Here is a 23020-nt window from a genome sequence, read left to right as displayed (position 1 = left end):
AGTAGAGTGGCTCTAGTGTCAGACATGATTCTTTTGTTGAAACCGCTATGGATATGAGGGCATGTGTGTTCTAAAGCAAGGTAGTTAGCATCTGGAATTACAAATTGACTAGTACTGGAGAATAATTGTGAAAAGGGTATTGACATGTTGGAGAAGGTAAACAAACTAGATAAACAATTTAACTAGAATCACATAGGTTAGAGTAATGTGAAAGATACTAGGAAAAGTCAAATGACTTTATAATGTTCGGGGTCAAAATTCTGTTGCCAGCAATGATCATATGAATGCTTCTCACCCTCTGCAATTTGATGAGCAGGTAAGAAAAATTAGTGACACATGAAACTAAGAAAACAAGGGTTCTTGTAATCTTCATTAGTTTTTCAAAAGAGACAAAGTATAAGCTGATTCTCAGTGAAAATGGAAGAAAATCTATTAGGTACTTGTAAATTTTTCAAGATGTATGAGTCTTACAGATACCTGAATAGAAGAGACACCCAAAGACCCAAATCTGAATAAATTATTTCCACTGTAAGTGTCAACTTAAGATATGATCTGCAAAATTCACAAATAAAATGAAAACTACCAGGAGATCAATTGGTTTTCCTGTACTCTTATGTTCATTACAATTTAGAATGTATTTTATAAATTTTACCTCTAAACTGTCATTAGAATGCAGAAAGGTTCAGAGAAAGTTGACAAATGTGATTTTTTAAGGTGAAAGGTAGATGGGAAAGAGTTCCTAAGAGGAAATGTAAAAAGGAATTTAGTTTTTGAGTCTTGAAAACAGAAACCTAAGGGATGGCTTAGTTTGTTGAGTTTTTATAGATAAAAAGTTAATGAAAGGGATTCTGAAAATTATATTGCCTACAGTTATAAAAAGCTTTAAAATGGTCTTGAATTAGGGGAGGCAGACTTTTTATTTAGGTATAAAGGAGAGTTTTATGACAGTTTGAAACATAAAATGCAGTCCACTTTAGCTGAGGTAGATTCTAAACTCAGTATTTTTAGATTGCAAAAATAATGTATATGAATGATGGTTTAGATTTTCAAAACTGTAAGATGTCTGTACATCATTTCAGCTTGATAATTCAATTATTTGGTATCTCAACTACCAATATTTCTGTCATCTATAAAGAATAAAATTTCTAGGAATCTGTTTCTGGAAGATTAATCAATTCTATATGGATCAAGAGAAAGGATTAATCACAATAAAAGGAAAACAGCTGGAACTTTACTTTTATAACATGTTACTTGATTATAATTAATGTTTGAGAAAAACAATTTTAAAACTTTTTCTTCTGATCACAACTAATCAATTAGCGATTGTGGTTTTAGAACTTAATCAACCAGGAGGTTGATTGTAGGTATTTGATGACTTCCAGGTAAATAAACATAATATCCTGGTGTCTCCATCTAGAATCCTATTCATTAACTGTTGCTTAGGCATAAATAGGATCCTGGCTATGCATGCCTCAAGTGGATTTAAAACGCTGACATGTGAGTTTCACGCATCAAACTGAATTTCAATATTTTCTAATATTTGGTTTTATATTTCTTTTCCTTTTAGTATATCTAGGGGAAATTTATTTTTGACATCTTCTTTCTTTTTTCCATTACTCATTTCAGGATAACTAAGAACAATTAGTATTATCCTATTAGGTTTCATATTTATAGCTCCTTCCCCTTTGAACTCACTTTCTTCAAATTCCCAGTTCTTATGCAGTTGAAGTGTATTGGAGAGCAAAAACACAAATAAATTCACAGCTAGAGGTGTATAGCTGATAGAGGCAATATGGAGAAAATCTTGCAAGACACAGAGCTTTAAAACGCTGTAGACATAGTACTAAAAGTTGTTTATAATTATAGAATTTCTGAAAAGTAGACCCAGAAAGCAAAGCAAATCATGTCTATATTCTCTTGGTCATTATATACATACTTTTCCTTAATTCTTCTTCCTTTTTAGTTTTCATTTTGACATAGTTTATTTCTTTTCCCTTAATCCTTCCCTTTTATAATCTTGATTTGAGGAGGATGGTTTTGTGTGTGTGTGTGTGTTCTTACGAACGTCTCTCAGTCTTTTTATCCATCTTCTTAGTTACATAATCAGCCATATTTTCATGTTTTTCAACCACCTAGTTATATCCTCTTCTAACTTTGTTCAATTACTATATGATAAACACATATATTCTATACCGACTACTATTTCAATTGCAATCTGATTTTCCCATGTTGAAGGCTACCTTCATTACGTTTAGGTCATAATTTCCACATCATTGAAAGCTTTAGCCAGTTTTTCATAAAGGCGATATTTTTGGTATCTCCCTCCCTCCTTTTTTATTCTAAGCATGTGTTAGCAGTTGAGGTTACAAAAAAAGGATAAACATAATTGTTCTTCTCAATCTATTTACATGTAAACTAACTGTAAAATAATGTGATCAGTGATGCTTTGAGGAATGATAAAGTGCTATGAGTAGGACCATAGACAAGGAAGGTATGAATCTGCTTAGGCTGTAAAGAGGTGGTAGATGAGAGAGTTTAAACATTATAGCATGTGTTTACTTTGAGGTGTGGACCGTACTTCTCTTCCAGAGAGAAGAGTAGTGGTGGAAAGGCAGCTGGAAAGAAGAACCAGTATATTTAAAGTCATGGAGGCATGCATAGTTTAGGGCATTGTCAGATAATAAATAGGTTATGTTGGATCATGAAGTGCGAAAAAGGAAGTAGGAAAAATGAGAAAATGAGGTTGTAAAGAATCAGATACCAGAGGGCTTTGATTGCTCTTTGAGGAGTTTGAGAGTGATCTGGAAGCAAAAAAGGATTCATTAAAGCATTAACGTTATGATTGGAACTGTTTTGAGAATTGTTGGATTTTGTTGGAATAGCAAAAACACTTGAATGATAAGATCCTAATGAGGTTTTGCTGTACAACTAGTGAGAACTGATGAAAGCAGGGGCGGGGAGAAGAGAAAGGAGCAGATACATGGCAGATGCATTCAGTTTGAAAAGAAATTGTGACATACTTTATCCATTTAAAAACTACCCAAAACTTTATGATTGGCACTGGGTATTTAACTTCAGTATTTAACAATGAACATATGTTATTTTTAATCAGATTTTTTGGGAGTTAACCTATTACAAACAAATTTGAAATCCTTTATCCTATCAGATTCCTCTCTCCCTCTCCAGAGAAAATAACTATTCTGAAGTTTGGATAGTTCTTGTTCAAACTTTAATATTTCTACTACTTATAAATGTATTTATATATAAAGCTATTTAATAATTATCAAAATGTACAAATATTGTATTACTTTACATGCATTCTTTTATAATTTGATGTTTTTCAGTCAGTATTATATTTTTGATACTTTTTCATGATGACAAATATCAATCTAGTTAGTTCAGTTTCCTTTCCAATTAATTCATTACATTGTCTTAATTTACAATAATTTACTTATATATGACCTTGTTTTGGACATATATGTTATTTCCATTACCAGGGGCATATTAAAGAATAATTAACTGGATTAGGTGACAAATACTATCTCACATTCTTGGTTTTATAAGACATGAATTTTCCCCATTTTACAGATGGGAAAAGAGGTCAAAGATGAAATATGTGTTACCCAAGGTCAACAGGTAGTTAAGTGACAGAATGTGCAATATGGTTTTTCAGATACTATATTCATTTCATTATCCCATGCAGCTTTTAAAATATAATAGAAATAACTGCCATAAGATTTTGCAAGAACTAAAATAGAGATACATTCAAATAATGAAGCAATCATACATAGTCTACTTTTCATATGAAGTCTCAGATGGAACGTAGAGTTCCTGAATCGACATTAAGATTGATGATCAACTTCAGTATACCTTGACTCAAATGCAGCACTCAGGCTTTTTATTGAAGATCTGTCATGTCCTCTAGCATTCTTCTAGGCACTGTGGAGATTACAAAGAAATGTCAAAAGTAGAATCACCTTATAATCCATTTTGGGAGTTAAAGTGAAACACTAGAAGCATAAAACTACTCAGGTTGGAAGAATCAAGAGTGATTTCATGAAGGCAGTAAAATGTGAATACAGATAGCTTTATGGAGGCTTCTAGTTAGTTAGCTCATCAGTTCCCTGTGAAGAAAGAAAGATTGAGTGGAACGAATTAAACTAGAATCTTATATCATCAGTCCATCCAAAAAACCCTCTGTTCCAAGTAAGAGTATTTGCCTGAACAAGTAAAGTAAGAAGAAATGTTTCAGCAAACTGCCAAGTTTCCCAAGACACAGAGGTACATTAATTAGCTGATAGACAGTTGTCAGGAATGAATGATCAAGGATATCAAGGTAGCAGTTACCAGTATGTCAATATATGGCAGTCATCCGTTATTAGACGGTCTTATCTACCATCATCTCGTCACATGTTTTTATTCAGGAAGTCATAAATAAATAAAAGAAAATAGGAATTAGACAGAGACCTAATCTTGGGAGTCAGTAGATTGAGGTTTAATATAAACTCTTAACACCCAGTATATTTATGGTTTTGGTCAAGTTATTTAACATAATTGGGTATTTGTTTCCTGATCTATAATGACTTGAGATTTCCCTAAATTAGGGATATTGAATATATCACTAGATCTCAAAGCTGGCCTCATTGATTTCAGTCTCTTTGACTAGATTGAAGATGTCCTTTTAGACCTATTTCTACTTTTGATTTTCTTTCAAATATTTCACTTTACTAAATTCCACAGACTCTTGATCTTTCCTTCTTTCCTCACATAGTCAGGCTCTAATGAGAGCAAATACATTTTATTCACTCTTTCAGCAAATAATTTATTTGTCATCTAAATTTTTGATACATTGAATTGAAGAAGATATATTTGGTCCATACCTTTATGGGGCTTGCAGCCTAGTTGGGAAGGATAAATTGAACAAATAGTAAATTAGATTTGTGGTAAGAACTAATAAAAAATAAAGTTCTTTGAGAGCAAATCAAACTTGCACAAGAAGATAGTTTAATTTTTGTCACTAAGAAAACGTGAATATTATATTCATCATAATTATTTATTGAGATATATTTTCTGATAGGAAGTTTTATGCTCCCTATTAGTTAATAGTGCTTTCTTAAAAATTCATTTATTTACTATATCTCACGTGCTGAGTGCTGTTAGGGCAAGTGAAATAAAGAGAAATAAACATAGCATTTACTGAATACTTAATATAGCTATATAATTAAGATGTATCAATTATTTTACTAATTACAATTTCATAGATATATTAACCGAGACTCAAAGAGTTTAAGTCACTTGCCCAAGATCAAGTTGTTAGTGGTTGAACATTAGTATAAATCTTGGTAATCTAAACCCAACACCCGTATTCCTTTAACTAAGCTATGATGTATTTCTAAATAAGAGTAAGTAATTACAAGATAATATGATAAGTCCTTATATAGATATTTGTACAAAATGGTTTTCAGTACAATATACATTTCATAATTTTAAGCTTTTCAGGTCAATGCTAAGTACACTAAGACAGTGTTTCTCAAATTACTTGTGTTACAGGATAAGTTTTTTTCTTTACTTTCTAGTCTTTCTTAGACTATTACTTCCATGAAATACAAAATCAGAAACTTGGGGTCACTGTATATTAAATTGCTAGAGTACTCACTCACAAATTCTGTACCAAATATGATACAAACTGGTAACACACAGCTCATGGACCTGCACTTCGCTGTGTGGATGACTTTTCTTTGCTTCAAGGAGTACAAATATGAATGAGTCAAAATCCCTGCCTTCAAGAAGCTTATAGTCTACTTGGTGAGTTAGTTAGTAATCAGTTCACTATGATACAAAGGATAGTAAAATAAAAACTAGTAACAATAAAACAAGACTTTGTAGATGTGGTAAACATTTAAGTAATATTGAAGCTAAATATAGTCCCACAGATGGGGCCAAATGAAGGTTTAATAGGCTTGGAAGAGATCGCAAAAGTGGTTAGTTCTATGTGACTGGAGCCAGATCATATTGGTTTTTAACCCCCCCCCCAAAAAAAAACAGTTGGGACTGAAGTCCTGTTACTCTTCTTGACCGTCTTGTACCTCGTGTATAATATTATGGCATCCATCCTAGGCAGAGGCAGAGAGTATTACATGCAGAGACAACTTGGTGTTAGAGAATATGCAAGACAACCACTGTGTGAGCACACTGCAAAGGCTGTGAGGTAGTCTTAATGCTAAGGTAGAAACAGACATTCATAACTTGACCTCTCTTCTAATTTATTAACATAATTATGAAAATTTACATTTTCTTCTATTATCCTCTTTCAGGTAGCAATGCCTACAAAGCCAATATATGGAGCAAATCACTCTGTGGTGTCAGAGTTTATGTTCCTAGGACTCACCGATTCCTGGGAAATACAACTTCTCCTCTTTGTATTTTCCTCCATGTTTTATGTGGCAAGCATGATAGGAAACTCCCTCATTATGCTCACTGTAACTTCTGACCCTCACTTACACTCCCCCATGTACTTTCTGTTGGCCAACCTCTCCTTCATTGACCTGGGAGTTTCTTCTATCATCTCTCCCAAGATGATTTATGACCTTTTCAGAAAGCATAAAGTCATCTCCTTCAGTGGCTGCATTGCTCAGATCTTCTTCATCCACGTCATTGGTGGTGTGGAGATGGTGCTACTCATCGCCATGGCCTTTGACAGATATGTTGCCATATGCAAGCCACTCCATTATCTGACCATTATGAGCCCAAGAGTGTGCATCTTCTTTTTAGTAGCTGCCTGGATGACTGGCCTTATCCATTCCACAGTTCAACTAGCTTTTGTGGGAAACTTACCCTTCTGTGGTCCTAATGTGTTGGACAGCTTCTACTGTGACCTTCCTCGGTTCATCAAACTTGCCTGCATAGACACCTACCAACTAGAGTTCATGGTCACAGCCAACAGTGGATTCATCTCTGTTGGCTCCTTCTTCATTCTGATCGTTTCCTACATCGTCATCATTCTCACTGTTCAGAAACACTCTTCATCAGGTTCATCCAAGGCTCTGTCCACACTTTCAGCTCACATCACAGTGGTAGTCTTGTTCTTTGGTCCCTTGATATTTGTCTATACGTGGCCATTTCCCTCCACACACCTGGATAAATTTCTGGCCTTCTTTGATGCCAATCTCACTCCTTTCCTGAATCCTGTTATTTACACATTTAGGAATCAGGAAATGAAGATGGCAATGAGGAGGGTGTGCAGACAGCTAGTGAATTACAGGTGATCTCTTAAGTGATGATTGTATTGTAAGAGCTCCTGTTGATTACTGATGTTCATTACTGACGGTCAAACTCAGAGAGAAGCTCTGATTTGTGCTACCTTGACTTGATTATACAAGTTGAGTCCATTTTGTCTTTCTATTGGGAGGGAAGAAAATCCACTTTTGAAAAGAGAGAGTTACATATAAAGTATTTGTAAACCAAAGATTATAGTAATCTTGAGCCTCAATTCCTAAGGAATAATATTTATATGAAGTACTTTTTAGAAATACCTCAGAGGGAAAGTTTCTTTAAGGCCTTCAGAATACTGGGAAGTATCTCCCAATCTACCCTAAGTCAAGATGACTTCATCTTAGTTTGACTACACCTGCGAACACCTATTTCCAAATACAGTCACATTCAGAGATATTGGGGCTGAGAATTTCATCATGTCAATTTAGTAGACACAAATCAACCCACAACAGTAGTGTAAGTAGTGTAAGAAACTGAAAATGTAGGATAGCTACCTATTAATGAGTAAAAATATATTTAAAATACAAAGTAGATGTAACTTTAGCTCTCTCATTGGCAATTAACTGTATGTTCTAAGTAATGGAGCATGTAGAGTCAACATAAGGCAAAAAAAGTTATTCTTGCGAGCTAAAGAATCTGCTAACTAGGAATATGGCACATATATTAAAGAGTAACATTTACAACTTTTAGTTGAGAGTAGAATGAATACACTAACGTAAATTTGTCATGTCATTCTAAGAGAGAAAACCAAATTCTAGTCTTCATGCAATATAGTATTTAATGGTAAAAGCATTGCTAAGTTTTAAAAAATAAACCCATCAAAGCTGAGCTATTCAAACTTTGCCAAAATACTGACATATATCATTTTTTCTTTTTACTCATTATTTAAATATTATATGTGTATTTATTTATATTTATATGCATACATGTGTATATGTATATATGTGTGTGTATGTATATATATGCATGTGTATATGTGTGGGTATGTATATATATATACACACACATGACCAAGGCAGACAGAATTCACTTCTTGAATCTTCTACAGCTTTCAATTTCCATTCTGTTTCGTCTTTTACTGTCCTCTTTAAGATTTTGGAATAAGCAGATATTTTATCATAGGATAAATTTATCCTTTTTTCACCTTAATGAACAAAACCAGATCCCATTACCTTGCATTGTTAATCTTTTTTTTTTTTGCCCATAATACTTCTAGTACAGGTTCAATCATCCATTTTATGACTTTAACCAAATTATGAAGAATGGAGGGTTGGTCGATGGAAATTGCTAAGAGGAGACACTAAAGATATAGACAATTATGCTAAACTGACCAAAAAAGCTTTTTGCTGAGAGCAATACATATATTTAATAGCTATGTATTTTCTGTTAGCTAATCTCTCCATCATTGATCTTATATTTTGCTCTATTGCAGCACCCAAGATGATCTGAGATCTTTTCAGGAAATGAAAAATTATCTCCTTTGGAGGCTGTATAGCTCAGGTCTTCTTTAGCCATGCTGCTGGGGGCACTGAGATGGTGCTGCTCATCGCCATGGCCTTTGACAGATACGTGGCCATATGTAAGCCTCTCCACTACCTGACCATCATGAGACCACGAGTGTGCATTTTGATTTTAGCGGTTGCCTGGACCATTGGTCTCACTCACTCATTGGCCCAGTTGGCCTTTGTGGTAAACCTGCCCTTCTGTGGCCCTAATGTCTTAGACAGCTTTTACTGTGACCTGCCTCAGCTCATCAAACTTGCTTGCATAGTTACCTATAAACTGCAGTTCATGGTCACTGCTAACAGTGGGTTCATTTCCTTGGTTGCTTTCTTCTTGCTCAACCTCTCTCACATCTTCATCTTTGCCACTCTCCGGAAACACTCCTTAGGGGGTTCACCCAAGACTCTTTACACTTTGTCAGCTCATATTATTGTGGTGATTTTATTCTTTGGTCCACTGATTTTTTTTCTATATATGACCTTCTCCTTCACCACATCTGGATAAATTTCTAGCTGTATTTGATGCAGTTTTAACTCCTTTTCTAAATCCAGTCCTCTACACACTCAGGAACAGAGAGATGAAGATGGCAATGAGGAGAGCATTCTGTCAGCTTACGCATTTTAGAAAAAATCACTAAGTGGCTTTATTGAAACACACAACTTCCAAGGGACCATTGATAAATTTCCATCCCTAAAGAGCCAGTTCTCATGAAAGAGGGACCATCTTTCTGAGGTTTTATCTTTTTCTTTCATTAAAACACATTTCTGTTTCTTCATTTCTTTTTTCTTGACTCTCTGTGTTGATTCTCTGTGTGAAATAAAACAGCCACTCCTCCCAGTCTTGAAGGAGCGTCTTGCGTAGGATCTGAAGCTTATGGTTCAACCCTGCCCTAGCTCTTGGTTGTCTCTCAAACATTTGTGATTGTCTGAACAGCCTATTTTATATTTAATGGCCCTGGTAGTTGAGGGGGGTGCCAAGACCTGTCAGCCCCCAAAGAGGAGGATCTGAGATTCAGGCTGGATAGGAAGCTAGACCATTAGGCAGCAGCTTTTAAAGTCTGCAAATAGGTACAGTCCTGAGGGGCCACACCATAAGCCCCACTGTCCACGAGAGCCCAGTAATCTCCAGGGGTCCCCTGGGTGGCTTTCGCAAAAACTGGGGCTCCAGAGGAGTATGGTCCTGTCTGGGAGACAGAGGTGAGCTGTAGTGAGGCAGAGGGAGCACAGAGATGCCTTTGTTCCCTGGAGCAGGTCCATCAGAGGCCCCTACACGGGGCCACACCTGAAGCTGCCCCTCAGGCCGAATCTCCAGGAGGAGATAATCACAGAAAGCCTGGGGGTGAGTCAGTCTGCTGTCTGTCAGGTGCCCTGGGGTGGTAGCCAGCCAAGAACTGTCTGTCCAATTGTTACAGTCCCATGGGACCCAGGAACGGGAAGACCTCGGGCCACCAGAGCCAGGTGATCAAGGGGCGTCCCTTGGGTGCAGCTGCAGAGACAGGGCACCAGCCGCGTGTGAAAGCTCCTCGGGGGAGGGGGCGGGGGAGGAGGCAGGGGCGGGGGCGGGGAGAGGTCCCTGCGGCGTCTGGAGCTCGGCCAGAGCGGGAAGATGGCGCCAGGCTCTGTCCAGGAGGCGCCCGGCAGCCTCCAGACGTGTATCCAACCAGCTGCCTGCCTCTCAGGCCGAGTCACCAGGACAGGGAAAAAGCAAGCGAGCTTCTCTCATACCGTCTGGGCGGCCCTGAGTCTGCGGCTCCCGCGCCAGGCCGGGCAGGTGAGTCCGAATTCCGGCCCTTTAAGAGCCGATTCTCAGGTGTTATGTGGCAATGAGTCCCGCTGGTTTGCACAGCTAGATGTTTTGGAGGCTTGTCATTCAGGTGCAGGTCTTAAAATCTGGTGGTGCCTGGTGTGGGGTTCAAACCCTTTGCCCCTCAGGGAGAAGCTCTGCGTTGGGAGCTCCTCAGACTGTGGGGCGGTGCGCCGGCGGTGGGGGAGGGGAGGTCAGGAGGAGGTTGTGCCCCGGCCTCGCCTTACCTGCTTTGTTATGGGCTTTTCTCCTTGGGCTGACGTGTAGGAGTTGCTCAGCCAGATTTTAAACCTTCTTCAGACGAAGTTGTTTCACATGTAGCTGTAGGTTCAATGTGTTCACGGGAGGAGGGGAGTCCAGGACCCCCTTATGTCGCCATCTTGAGCCTGAACAGGGACCATCTTTCTACTGTGGATGGAAATCATCAATGAACAGTTTATAATAGGAATAGAAGAGTTTAACTGAAGCAAACTGAGGACTGTAGCTCGGGAGACAGATTCCACAGGCTGCAAAATAGGGCAGGCTTATGTAGGCAAAAAAATGCAAAATTTTGTAAGTTGTTAAGTTGTTAAGAATTGGATTGGAGCTGGCAAGAAGTTAAGGAGCTTGTTAAACAAGGGTTTTGGTGGGGTCCAAAATGGTTGCAGTTGCTAGAGGAGACCTTTGCGACTATAAGATTGCAGCAGGCAGCTGTTGGCAGATACTGTTTTGAGAACAGCTGGTGGTGTCCTTGACTGATAATACCCAGAAAATTGAAGTTCTCAGGAATACAGGGATATGTCTGAAACCACATTCACAATGCCCTCCCAACTCCATTTTGAATGCCTGAACCATAGTTACTCCATTTTGAATTTCAAATGCATTATTTTCTTTAATGGTTAAAGCAGATATACAATGCATGTTTAATGGGCTACAAAGAGGGTTATTTTGTTTCGCTGGAAGTTTAATCCTGCCTAAACCAAAATGACTACCCCATACCTCAATATGAAAATTTCTTTCATCACTATTATACATCACTGAGCGCTCATGACCTGCATCATTGATGTGGTGGGTCTACTGTGTTCTCACTGAAAAATGAGTGTCATTCTTCTCTGAAAAGAAAGAGGGACTTTTATACTGAAAGTATAGAAATTAAAGATTATATTAACTCTTGCTTTTCAGTTCCCAAATTATGATGCCAGTAACATATTTTACACATACTAAATAATGATATAAATAAGTTTGTTTCTTGGGCTGAGCATACTAGTATTTTCAAACTATTCTGCCCTTTAGTTGGTACATTTGTTAACATGCTTCATTATCTATTTGTATCCCATTATCTTTTTCTCCTATTCTACTTTATTTAATCTTTTGGTGATAGATAAACAGTAGAAAACAGCTTTCGAGTCTGTGGTTAGTTACAAATTCTAATTTACAGATCTTGTTTTCATGCTTTGTTCTATATGTTGAAAAATGTTCTTTAGTTTTAGCCAAGTAGATCAGGTGTTGGCACACTTTTTCTTTAAAGGGCCAGATTATAAATAGTTTTGGATTTGTGGGCCATATGATTTATGTTGCATATACCCAATTCTGCTGTTATACTATCCAAGTAGCCATAGACAACATATTAATGAATAGGCATTGCTCAGTTCCAATAAAACTTCATTTATAAAAACAGGCAGGCCAGATTTGGGGTGCCCACCTTATAGATTTGGCTATTCCTCCAAATATCATTCTTTGTCTTAAAACAAGAGTCTAAAATGAAAAGCAACATAGCATTTCACAATATTTGCAGTTAAAACTCAGAGATTCTGGTCCCAGCAACACTGACTCATTTGCTGTGTTATCTTACCCAAGTCACTTAACCTCCCTGAATTTCAGTTTCTTCAAAGGCTACAATAAAATTCACAGGTTTATGGTTATGACTGAGATGATATTTGAACAAACTTTATCAATTTATAACTTAGGCTAGATTCCTTTCCTGGAGTGTAACTGTTTGCTTGGAGTATATCAGCTTAAAAATAAAATATGTTTATCTTACAAAGCACATTAAACTTACCTTCTGCTTTGTACTCTCTCTCTCTCTCTCTCTCTCTCTCTCTCTCTCTCTCTCTCTCTCACACACACAGACACATAACACACATCTTGTGATGTATCTACATTATCATGTATTTTCATAATATTGTGGTATGTATTTTCATTGCTTTATGTCACCTGCCAAATTGAAGATTTAATACTTCCTTCTTCCATTTGTTGGTAAAAATAATAATGGGTAATAGTTACAGAGTACATACTGTGAGTCATGCCCTGCTCTTAGCTTTACCTGTATTAACTGATTTAATCATCACAGCAATCTTTGAGATAGATACTATTAACATCCCCTTTTACAGACTAGGAGATTAAGGCACAGAGGTTGCATAACTTGTCTAATGTTACTAAACATTATATTTCAGTTTAAATCCAGCAGTCTGAATCAGAAGCCAGATTTTTTTTTAGTTCCACTAGCTTTATTTACAAAATATTTGAAATACAGGTTCTTTTTTAGCTACAGGTGTTTTATTTCTTTCTTTTTTTTTTTTTTTTTGATAATCAGTTCCTTTTCTTTATTGAGTTATAGTCAGTTTACAATGTTGTGTCAATTTCTGGTGTACAGCACAATTTTTCAGTCAGACCTGAATACACGTATGTTCGTTTTCATATTCTTTTTCACCATGAGCTACTGCAAGATCTTGAGTATATTTCCCTGTGCTATGCAGTATAAACTTGTTTATCTATTCTATGTATACCTATCAGTATCTATAAATCTCGAACTTCCAGTCTGTCCCTACTCACCCCCCTTCCCCCTGGCAACCACAAGTTTGTATTCTGTGTCTGTGAGTCTGGTTCTGTTTTATATTTAAGTTCATTTGTCTTTTTTTTTTTTGAATTCCACATATGAATGATATCATATCATATTTTTTTTCTCTTTCTGGCTAACTTCCCTTAGAATGACATTCTCCAGGGACATCCATGTTGCTGCAGATCGCATTATGTTGTCATTTTTTATAGCAGAAGCTGAATTTTTAATCATTGTTTTATTTTTCTTCTTACATAATTGGTTGTATATTGATCCCTGGAGAATCCTAGTTTACCTTTCTTCATTTAGGGCCAATTTGTCTACGTTATTTTTCCCTATATTTATGTCAGTTCCTTATTGATGGTAAAACATTTCTAAATTAAATAAGTTATGTTATGAACACACTGAAATTATGTTATATACATACAGCTCATCTATTATATAGTGAATATTTAATAACAGGGGAAGTTGCTCAAGATAGATAAATAAGTGAAAAAGGCAGTGGGGAGGTTATAGCTCAGTGGTAGAATGCATGTTTAGCATGCACGAGGTCCTGGGTTCAATCTCCAGTAACTCCACTAAATAAATAAATACACTTAATTACCTACCCCACCAAAAAAAAAAAAGTGAGAAAGGCAATAACAAAACAAGACTTAAAACTTGATCTGTTTTGTAAAATAATATATGTACATAAGCTAACATGTTAATAGTGATATTTCTTCCTTGGGAGGCTATAGATGGTTTTTATTATCTTCTTGTACTTAAAAAAATAGATACAAAAAATCTCAAACCCTGGTTTTTTTCACAGATTTTTTTATGTTGAATTTTGTCAAAAGCATTTACTAGCCTTTGTAAATCATAATCTCTGGTGATAATTTATTTGCCTTCATAATTGGTCTCTAAAAGAATTCTAACAGTCTTAATTTCTAGTCTCAAAAATTGCATTGCTTTTCTCCTAGTATGTCTTTGGTGAACCTAGAAATCATTATACATTTTGTCGCCTTCTCCCATGGGAAAGTATATGTAAGTGATCTGGAGATACGTCATTCACTGAATGAGTTTTAATCAACCTCTGAGTTTGGTACCACTGGGAATATTAGGATGCTTTCACATGCAATTGCTGGACCTTTTAAAAATGGAGGTTACAATGGCAATTCCTAATTGTCTGTGTAATTTATGAGAAAATACACTATGGACTGGTTGATTTTAGTTTTAACCTTGGGTGTTTGTTTTTGAAAATGAGTGAGACCAACTGGAGTTGTCACCAGGAATGTCCTGTAGGCTAGCTTAGAGGCAAGCACTGAAAGCCAGTCACATACAAGAAAGTTAAACTCCTTTTGACATCTTTATAAAGTAATCAAAAAATTATAATATTTATGCAACAAACTATGGCAGATTTAGGATGTGGTCTGTGTGTCTCCTAATGATAACTGATTGTCTACTGTATGCACAGTGTTCCAGGAGTTATGGGTAGAAGGGATATAAATATGATTAACTGCCCTTGACTTTGGAACTTCACAGTCCAAGAATATTGGGTCTTTGGAGAAGGAAACGGAATCTATTTTCATTGCAAGTTAGCAGAAGGAAGATAAAGAATGAAAGGAGAAAAAGGCTTCCTATGTGTGGATTTAGCAACAGTTGAAGTAAAGGGAAAGTTGACCTTATGCTCTTTAATCATTCTGTCTGGTGCCAATTGATTAGATAAATACATTTCCAGTATCAAAGGAGGAACAGAGCTCATTAATGAGAGAATTCATAGACGAATGTTGTGAAAATCCCTAGATCTTGAAGTAGTGTGACATCTATATTTTCAACTCTTTTTGGTCATTTAATTAAAATTACTGTTTGAAGCCTGAAAGCATGAGTCTCTGATGCATAGTATTTAAGATTATTACGCTTTAAGCTTTTATGACCTAACATTTTTAGAGCCCTGCCTCACGCATTCTGATCATGGGTTTTCAAATTCTCTACTTAATTGTCTCTACACCAGATAAAATTTAAAGGACCATATTAAATTAAAAAGCATTGCAATAAGTTATCTTATAAGGAGAGAGACTAGAAGCCTAAGTTCAAATGTTTCTGAAAGTTTGAATAATTTATTGAGAATTATTTTATACCTTTTATATAGTTAACTTTTTCTTCCAGTTTTATTGAGATACAATTGACACATACCACTGTATAAATTTAAGGTGTAAAGAATTATTTGACTTATATACATCATGAAATGGTTATCACAATCACAGTAAGTTTAGTGAATAGCCAGGATCTCATATAGATACAAAATTAAAGCAGTAGAAAAAAATGTATCCTTGCAATGAGAACTCTCTTAAGAACTTTCATATATATCATACAGCAGTGTTAATTATATTTATTATGTTGTACAATATATCTCTAGTATTTATTTCTCTTATAACTGAAAGTTTTAACTTTTGACTACCTTCATCCAATTTCGCCTCCCTTATCTCTTGCCTCTGGTAGCAGCAAATCTGATCTCTTTTTTCTATGAATTTGTTCATTGTTTCTGAATTATGATTGACCTAAAACACTGTGATAGTATGATAGTTCCTGTTACACAACATAGTGATTTGGTATTTCTATACATTTCAAAACAATCACCACAATAAATCTAGTTATGATCTGTCACCACACAAAGATATTACATATTTATTGCTAAATCCCCACTCGGTACATTTCATACCCATGACTCATTGATGTTACAACTGGAAGTTTGTACACGTGTGATTTGATGACTACCTTTAGTGTTATGTTTGGATTCAGTTCTCTTTTTTGTATGTGTATCTATTACACATTTTTGGTTTGTGGTTCCCATGGTGTTTATATATAGCAATCGATGTATATACATGATTATTTTTAGTTGCTGATCTCTTAAGTTCAAGCGTATTTTAAGCCCTGCATTTTAACTCCTCCCTCTTGCGTATTTGCTGTTTAACATCATATTTTACAACTTTTTCTTTTGTGAATCTTTTAATGAGTTGTGGGTATAGATGATTTTGCTCCTTTTGTCTTTTAAACTTCCTACTAGCTTTATACATGGTTTATTTACTACCTTTACTGTATATTTGCCATTACCAATGAGATTTTTCCTTTTGTAATTTTCATATTTCTAATTGTGGCTTGTACTTTTTCACATAGGAAAGTCCCATTAGCATTTCTTATAAAGCTGGCTTGGAGATGCTGAACTGTTTTAGGTTTTACTTGTCTATGAAACTTTAATCGCTCCTTTAAATCTGAATGAAAGCCTTGCCAAGTAGAGTATTCTTGATTGTAGGTTTTTCCCTTTCATTGCTTTAAATATATTGTGCCACTCTTCTGGTATGCAGGGTTTCTGCTGAAAAGTCAAGTGATAGCCTATGGGAGTTCCTTCTATGTACCTTGTTACTTTTCCCTTGCTCCTTTTAATATTCCATCTTTACCTTTGACTTTTGCCATTTTAATTGCAGTGTGTCTTGGTGTGGTCCTCTTTGGTTTAATCCTGTTTGGCACACTCTGTACTTCCTGAACATGGATATCCGTTTCCTTTTGCAGATTAGGGAATTTTTCAGCTATTATGTCTTCAAATATATTCTCTGTCCCTTTCTCTTTCTCTTCTTCTGGGACCCCTATAATGTGAATGTTAAGACACTTGATATTATCAGAGGTCTCATAAACTGTCTTCATATCTTCTTATTCTTTTTTCTGTTCACCTTCAGTGATTTCTACTACTCTGTCTTCTAGCTCACTGATCTGTCCCTCTGTATTATCTCTTCTAGTATTTTTTTTCATTTCAGTTATTATTCATTATTCTTCAGCAGTTTGGTTCTTCTTTAGGTTTTCTAACTCTTTTTTTAAAGCTTCTAATTCTCACACTCTTCATCCAGGCTTCTCCTGAGTTCTTCAAGCATCTTTACAATCCTAACTTTGAACTATTTATTGGGTAAATTTCTTAACTCCACTTCACTTAGTTTTTCTTCTGGAGTTTTATCTGATTCTTCATTTGGAGTATATTCCTCTGTCACATCATTTTTTTAACTCATTTTTTTTATTTCTTTGTATTTTGTACATCAGTTATGTTTCCCAGTCTTGGAGAAGAGGCCTTTTATAGGAGATGTCATATGGTGGAGTGACTACTCTAGGTGGTCTGGTAAGTGTGGGTGGCCCCCAGTCCAGTTGGTTGCCAGGCCTGCCTTGTGCAGGCACTGCCAGCTGCTAGTAGGTTGGGCTGGGCGATGAGTCAGCTGGCTGCAGAGCCCTGAGGGGTCCTGGAGCTAGTGCAAGCCCACTTTGCAGCCGAGTTCCAAGGTAGATAGCTGCAGGGCCAGAGGTCTCAGATCTAAGGTCACCCTGTTGGTTCCTGTTGGTTCCTGGCAGGTTTGGTTCCTGACATGGCTGGCTGGTGGTACATGGGGCTATGTCCCTGTCTGGCTAGCTGTTTGGCCAGAGGCATCCCAGTACTGTTGCTGACAGGCTAGGGGGTGGGTCTGGACCCTGGTCTAATAAGAGGTAAGATTTCAAAATGGCACTTGCCATCACCAGTGTCCTCATGGTAGTACAAGCTTCCAAAAAAGGCTTCTGCCAGTGTCTCTGTCACCAGGGTGAGTTCCAGTTGTGTCCTGCACCTCCAGGATGCTCTCCAAGAACAGCAGCTGGGTCTGACTTAGGCACCTTTCAAATTACTGCTTCTACCTTTGGTCCTGGACCTTTGAGATTTTGTGTGTGCCTTTTAATTTTAAGAGTGGAGTCTCTATTTCCTACAGCCTTCTGCCTCTCCTTAAAGTAAGCCTCACAGGCCTTCAATGCCAAATGTTCTGGGGGCTGGTCTTCCTGGGACAGGATCCTCAGACTGGGAGCCTGATGTGGAGCTCGTACCTCTTGCTTCTTGAGGAGAAACTCTACGACTGTAATTATCCTCCCGTTTGTGAGTTGTCCACCCAGAGGTATGTGCATTGACTATGCTGTGTCTCCAAGCCTCCTACCCTTCCTACTGTGCTTCTTTCTTTATATCTTTGAGTATAGAAGATCTTTTTTGCTGGTCTTCTGGTCTTTCTCAGCAACAATTGCTCTGTAAATAGTTGTAATGTTGCTGTGCACGTGGGAGAGGTGAGTTCAAGGTCTTCCTACTCTGCCATCTTGGCCACCACAACCTGAAACTTTGAGTAATTTTAACTTGAGAATTACATGTGTCCTTTCTACTAAGCCAGAAGATTGGAAATAGTATAAATAATGGCGTTTTTGTGTAAGTGAGAATGCCCCACTGCAAGGAGTAATTGTGTATAGCCCTTACAAGGGTACTTCTGTGATACTCCCCCAAAATAGGACTTTGCAGGAGTTCAAAGGGGTCATTACAGAATGCCAAAATTAGTTTCCATCAAAGAAAGAATATTGGTAGTGATACAGATGTAAATTATGTGAAGATAATTCATCTCTGGCATTACCAGGCTACCTGCCTTGTAGCCCCACATGATTTCAAGTAGAACCTTGTTTTAATTTTATATGAGTTCATCCACAACTTTTTAAGCTAAAATGAGAATGATTTTTTTTTATCAGTTTATGCTGTAAGTCAGTCTTGTCCAGTTAGAAGCCAAATGATGACTTATTTGAAAATTTGGTTTTACCCTTTTTGTTGTCTCTTGTTTCAGCTATTACTTTGTATATTTTCAATGTGTTTAAATACAGATTTGTCTATATTATCTGGCTTTTTCCTTATTTCTGTGTTTTAAGATGAGTCATTCATAGTGGCTGCACCCATACTAGGTTTTAATTTTCTAGATGTCACTAGTTGTGAATAGGAAGAAATAACCCTCAAGTAAGATATTCATTACCTGTGATTTGCCAAGGTGGGAAAGGAAAAGTGGAGAAAATTTTAATTATGAACAATTACTCCTATAGCTGTGCCAGCTCCAAAGACAAGGAGTCGAGTTCTTTCTCCCAGCAAGAGAAAGAGCAAAAGAGGAGAAAATAAAGTTTCATCTTCCCACGATACATTTTTGTCTTTGTTCTACAGCTTTTCTGATAGGTGCTTTATATATATATATATATGTATATTTAAACACACACACACACTATTTCTTTTGACTTTTAATGTGATTGTTTTCCTTGATAATCTGGCAATTTTATGCATTGTGAATACATAAATATCCATTCTGGAGCAAAATAATTTTGCCTTTCAAGAATTTGTGACTTGATAAATTCTTTATAGGTATAGCTTTTTCTAGACTACCTCCCTCCCACCTTCAAAATCAACTCCTGCTTATACAGAGCATTTGAGGTAAAGGCACTATAAAATACCTTGACAATGTTTCTGTTTATCTGTATTATATCAGGGTCAAGTAGAGAAACCTGACTTATACTGGATCAGCCTCAGGACTCAACTGAGTATTTATAACTTTATCTCATGAAGAACGTGCTCAAAGCAAATCCCACTGGGATAGCAGTTTCTGTATTCTTGCAGACCAAGCGCTCTGCAGTGAGGCAGTAAGATTTGGCCAATAGCTACCCTAGAGGAAGATTTTTTTTCCTCTCCTATGAACATCCTTTGATTGGACTGTAGGAAGGACTGTTTTTTTACCTCAAGTAATCAGGTTGTGCCTAGGCAACAGGGAAACACTTCCTGTTAGGAAAATCTGAGAATGGAAATGGGCAAAGAGATTGCTTGGTGCCCTTTCAATGGAATACTGGGCATTGTCTGCATACTGGGATCTTCTGGGACTATATGGTTCTTTGGAATGTGGACCTTTGTCTTTGACTAGGCTATTTTTTTTAACATTTTTTTATTGAGCAATAGTCATTTTACAGTGTTGTGTCAAATTCCAGTGTAGAGCACAATTTTTCAGTTATACATGAACATACATATATTCATTGTCACATTTTTTTTTCACTGTGAGCTACCACAAGATCTTGTATATATTTCCCTGTGCTATACAGTATAATCTTGTTTATCTAGTATACATTTTGAAATCCCAGTCTGTCCCTTCCCACCCCCCGCCCCCTTGGCAACCACAAGTTTGTATTCTATGTCTGTGAGTCTGTTTCTGTTTGTATTTATGGTTTTTTGTTTTTGTTTTTGTTTTTTAGATCGCACATATGAGTGATCTCATATAGTATTTTTCTTTCTCTTTCTGGCTTACTTCACTTAGAATGACATTCTCCAGGAACATCCATGTTGCTGCAAATGGCATTATGTTGTCGGTTTTTATGGCTGAATAGTATCCCATTGTATAAATATACCACATCTTCTTTATCCAGTCATCTGTTGATGAACATTTAGGCTTTTCCATGTCTTGGCTATTGTAAATAGTGCTGCTGTGAACATTGGGGTGCAGGTGTCATTTTGAAGCAGGGTTCCTTCTGGATATATGCCCAGGAGCGGGATTCCTGGGTCATATGGTAGGTCTATTCCTTGACTAGGATATTTTATAAGCCTATAGAGATATAATTTAAATAGTAGAAAACTGATGACAATGCTTATATGTCCTGTTCAAGAAACAGAAATGATTTCTGTTCATGGCAATGCAAATACATTTCTGCCAGTATATGAGTCTCTGTAAGTCAAATCCCCATTTGAACTGATTTTTAACATCTTACTAGATCCTTCATTAATTAATAATTTTGTATGAGTGTCATGATTTTAACTTTTTGAAAATGATCGTCTAACCTTTCTATCCTTGCCAGCTAGCCCTGCACACACATGCGCAGAATGTGAATAAAGTGACATGACCTAGGCTGCACCTTACCTACAGTAGAACACCAACAGCTAGGCCAGCAGGTGCTGCTTACCTAACACATCTACCTGGATACTGCCAAGTAAACGGTAAAATTCAAACACTGTTTTCACAATTAGAGACAGAGTCAGATCATGCACTTTCGTCTTTAACAGATTTAGTCTCTTTTTCCACTTTTCCTCTGAACTACCAATCTTTGATTTTTCAGTCTGTGGCTGGACTGGATTTAATAAAATGTTTCTATTGAACATTTTTTTTCTGTCTCTTAATTTTTATTTCACCACACCAACAAAATGGAAATTGAGACTAGTAAGACTCGAAGGCAAGTGCTTTTTTAAGACTCCTACACTAGTGACTGCTTCAACAGATTTTAGTTGGGGTTTTTACTGAGGTATGGCTTACAAAACATTTGTTAACGTAGAATGGGGTGGTGGTACAGCTTGTGCATTTTCAACATTCTGGTGACTTTTTTCATGACTGGCAGCTCTAGTTTAAAATATGGTGTCTGAAATTCAGCAACCTCCAATGGAGGGTAATAGAACAGACTACTTTAGTGCCGAATCACATGTGCACCAAAATTCAGAGCTTGAACCCTTTCTTTGGAGTTTTCAGTAAGAGCTGCCTATCTTTGCAGCCAATCTCTAATTTGGGACACAGCCAATTTGTTTTGTTTTGTTCTGGGTTTCTTTTTCCTGTAAATTTGCTGGAAGCATTAATGAGACAAGGGAAAGGAAATTGATGAAATTACTGAGTAAGGATCCAAGGTCATATGATTCTGTGAAAAGCTGTACTTTTTCACTCGAACTTTTATGAGACTCTGTGTCTAAAAGCAGTTTTACGGTGGGGAGGGTATAGCTCAAGTGGAAGAGCATGTATTTAGCATACACAAGGTCCTGTGTTCAATCCCTAGTACCTCATTTAAAAATAAATAAATAAACAAACTTAATGACCTCCCCCCACAAAAAAATTAAAACCTTTTAAAAAATAATAAAAGTAGTTTTATGAATTGAGAAAAGAAAATAGAAGCAATAAATTCTGAGGAGTAATAAATTCTTAGGAGCAAATTCAAATCACAAGCAATGACCACCTTGAACCACAGCTAACCAGTCACTATGGAAAAATATTCTGAAAGTTCCTCAAAGAATTGAAAATACCTACCATATGATCCAGCAGTCCCACTCAGGGCATATACCTGAAGGAAATGAAATCACTATGTTAGAGATATCTCTACTCCTATATTCATTGCAGCATTATTCACAATAGCCAAGACATGGAAATAATTTACTGTCCATCAGTGGATCAGTGGATAAAGTAGCTGTGAGATTAATAGGTAGGTAATAGATGCATAGATATTGGCATCTTATTCAGCCATAAAAAAGAAGGAAATCCTGCCTTTTGCAACAATATGGATGAACCTTAAGGTATTATGCTAAGTAAAATAAGTCAAGCAGAAAAAAACACCATATGTTCTCCATTATATGTGGAATCTAAAAAAGTCAAATTCAGAGACAGAAAACCAAATGGTGGTTTCAAGGCTTGGTGGGTGGAGGACATGGGAAGATGAAGATGTTGTTCAAAGGGTACAAACTTCTAGCTGTAAGATAAATATGTTCTGGAAATCTAATGTACAGCATAGTGACAACAGTCAACAAAATTGTATTATATACAAAAAGTTGTTAAGAGAGTAAATCTTAAATGTGATCACCACACACACAAAAATGGTAAATATGGAGGCAATGAGGTGTTAACTAACTTATTGTGGTAAACACTTCATAATGTGTATGTGTATCAAATCATTAAATTGTACACTTTAAACTTATAAAATATTGTATGTCAATAATATCTCAATAAAGCTGGGGGGAAAGCTACAGTATTTACAAGGACTCCTACAAAGAAATTTTAGTGTGAT

General features: G+C 36.5%; 2 protein-coding genes and 1 pseudogene across 3 annotated transcripts in view; all 3 read left to right on the top strand.

The window, feature by feature from the left end:
* Positions 1 to 725: 725 nt before the first annotated feature.
* Positions 726 to 7265, top strand: LOC105089970 (olfactory receptor 4F3/4F16/4F29). Of its 2 annotated transcripts, XM_031452752.1 has the most exons (2): positions 726 to 735; positions 6346 to 7265. In XM_031452752.1, the coding sequence occupies exons 1-2, from the start codon at positions 726 to 728 to the stop codon at positions 7263 to 7265; spliced, it is 930 nt and encodes a 309-aa protein (XP_031308612.1). The 2 variants fall into 2 exon arrangements, with proteins under 2 accessions (XP_031308612.1, XP_064342461.1); XM_064486391.1 differs by lacking the exon at positions 726 to 735 and having other exon boundaries at positions 6321 to 7265.
* Positions 7266 to 8646: 1381 nt separating this feature from the next.
* Positions 8647 to 9412, top strand: LOC105090021 (olfactory receptor 4F15-like; annotated as a pseudogene).
* Positions 9413 to 10366: 954 nt separating this feature from the next.
* LPCAT4 (lysophosphatidylcholine acyltransferase 4) overlaps positions 10367 to 23020 on the top strand; it is an 88962-nt gene continuing 76308 nt past the window's right edge. The window contains exon 1 of the mRNA XM_064485773.1: positions 10367 to 10545. Within this exon, the coding sequence (XP_064341843.1) occupies positions 10381 to 10545 (165 nt within the window). The 5' untranslated portion in view covers positions 10367 to 10380. The remainder of the gene's footprint in view (positions 10546 to 23020) is intronic.

The sequence above is a fragment of the Camelus dromedarius genome, chromosome 5, assembly GCF_036321535.1.
Source record: "Camelus dromedarius isolate mCamDro1 chromosome 5, mCamDro1.pat, whole genome shotgun sequence".
In the NCBI taxonomy this organism is placed as follows: Eukaryota; Metazoa; Chordata; class Mammalia; order Artiodactyla; family Camelidae; genus Camelus; species Camelus dromedarius.
This window is presented reverse-complemented; position numbering and strand designations above follow the sequence as displayed.

Coding starts and splice junctions, on each gene's coding strand:
- LOC105089970 (XM_064486391.1), top strand. CDS start 6,321: ATGCCTACAAAGCCAATATATGGAGCAAATCACTCTGTGGTGTCAGAG.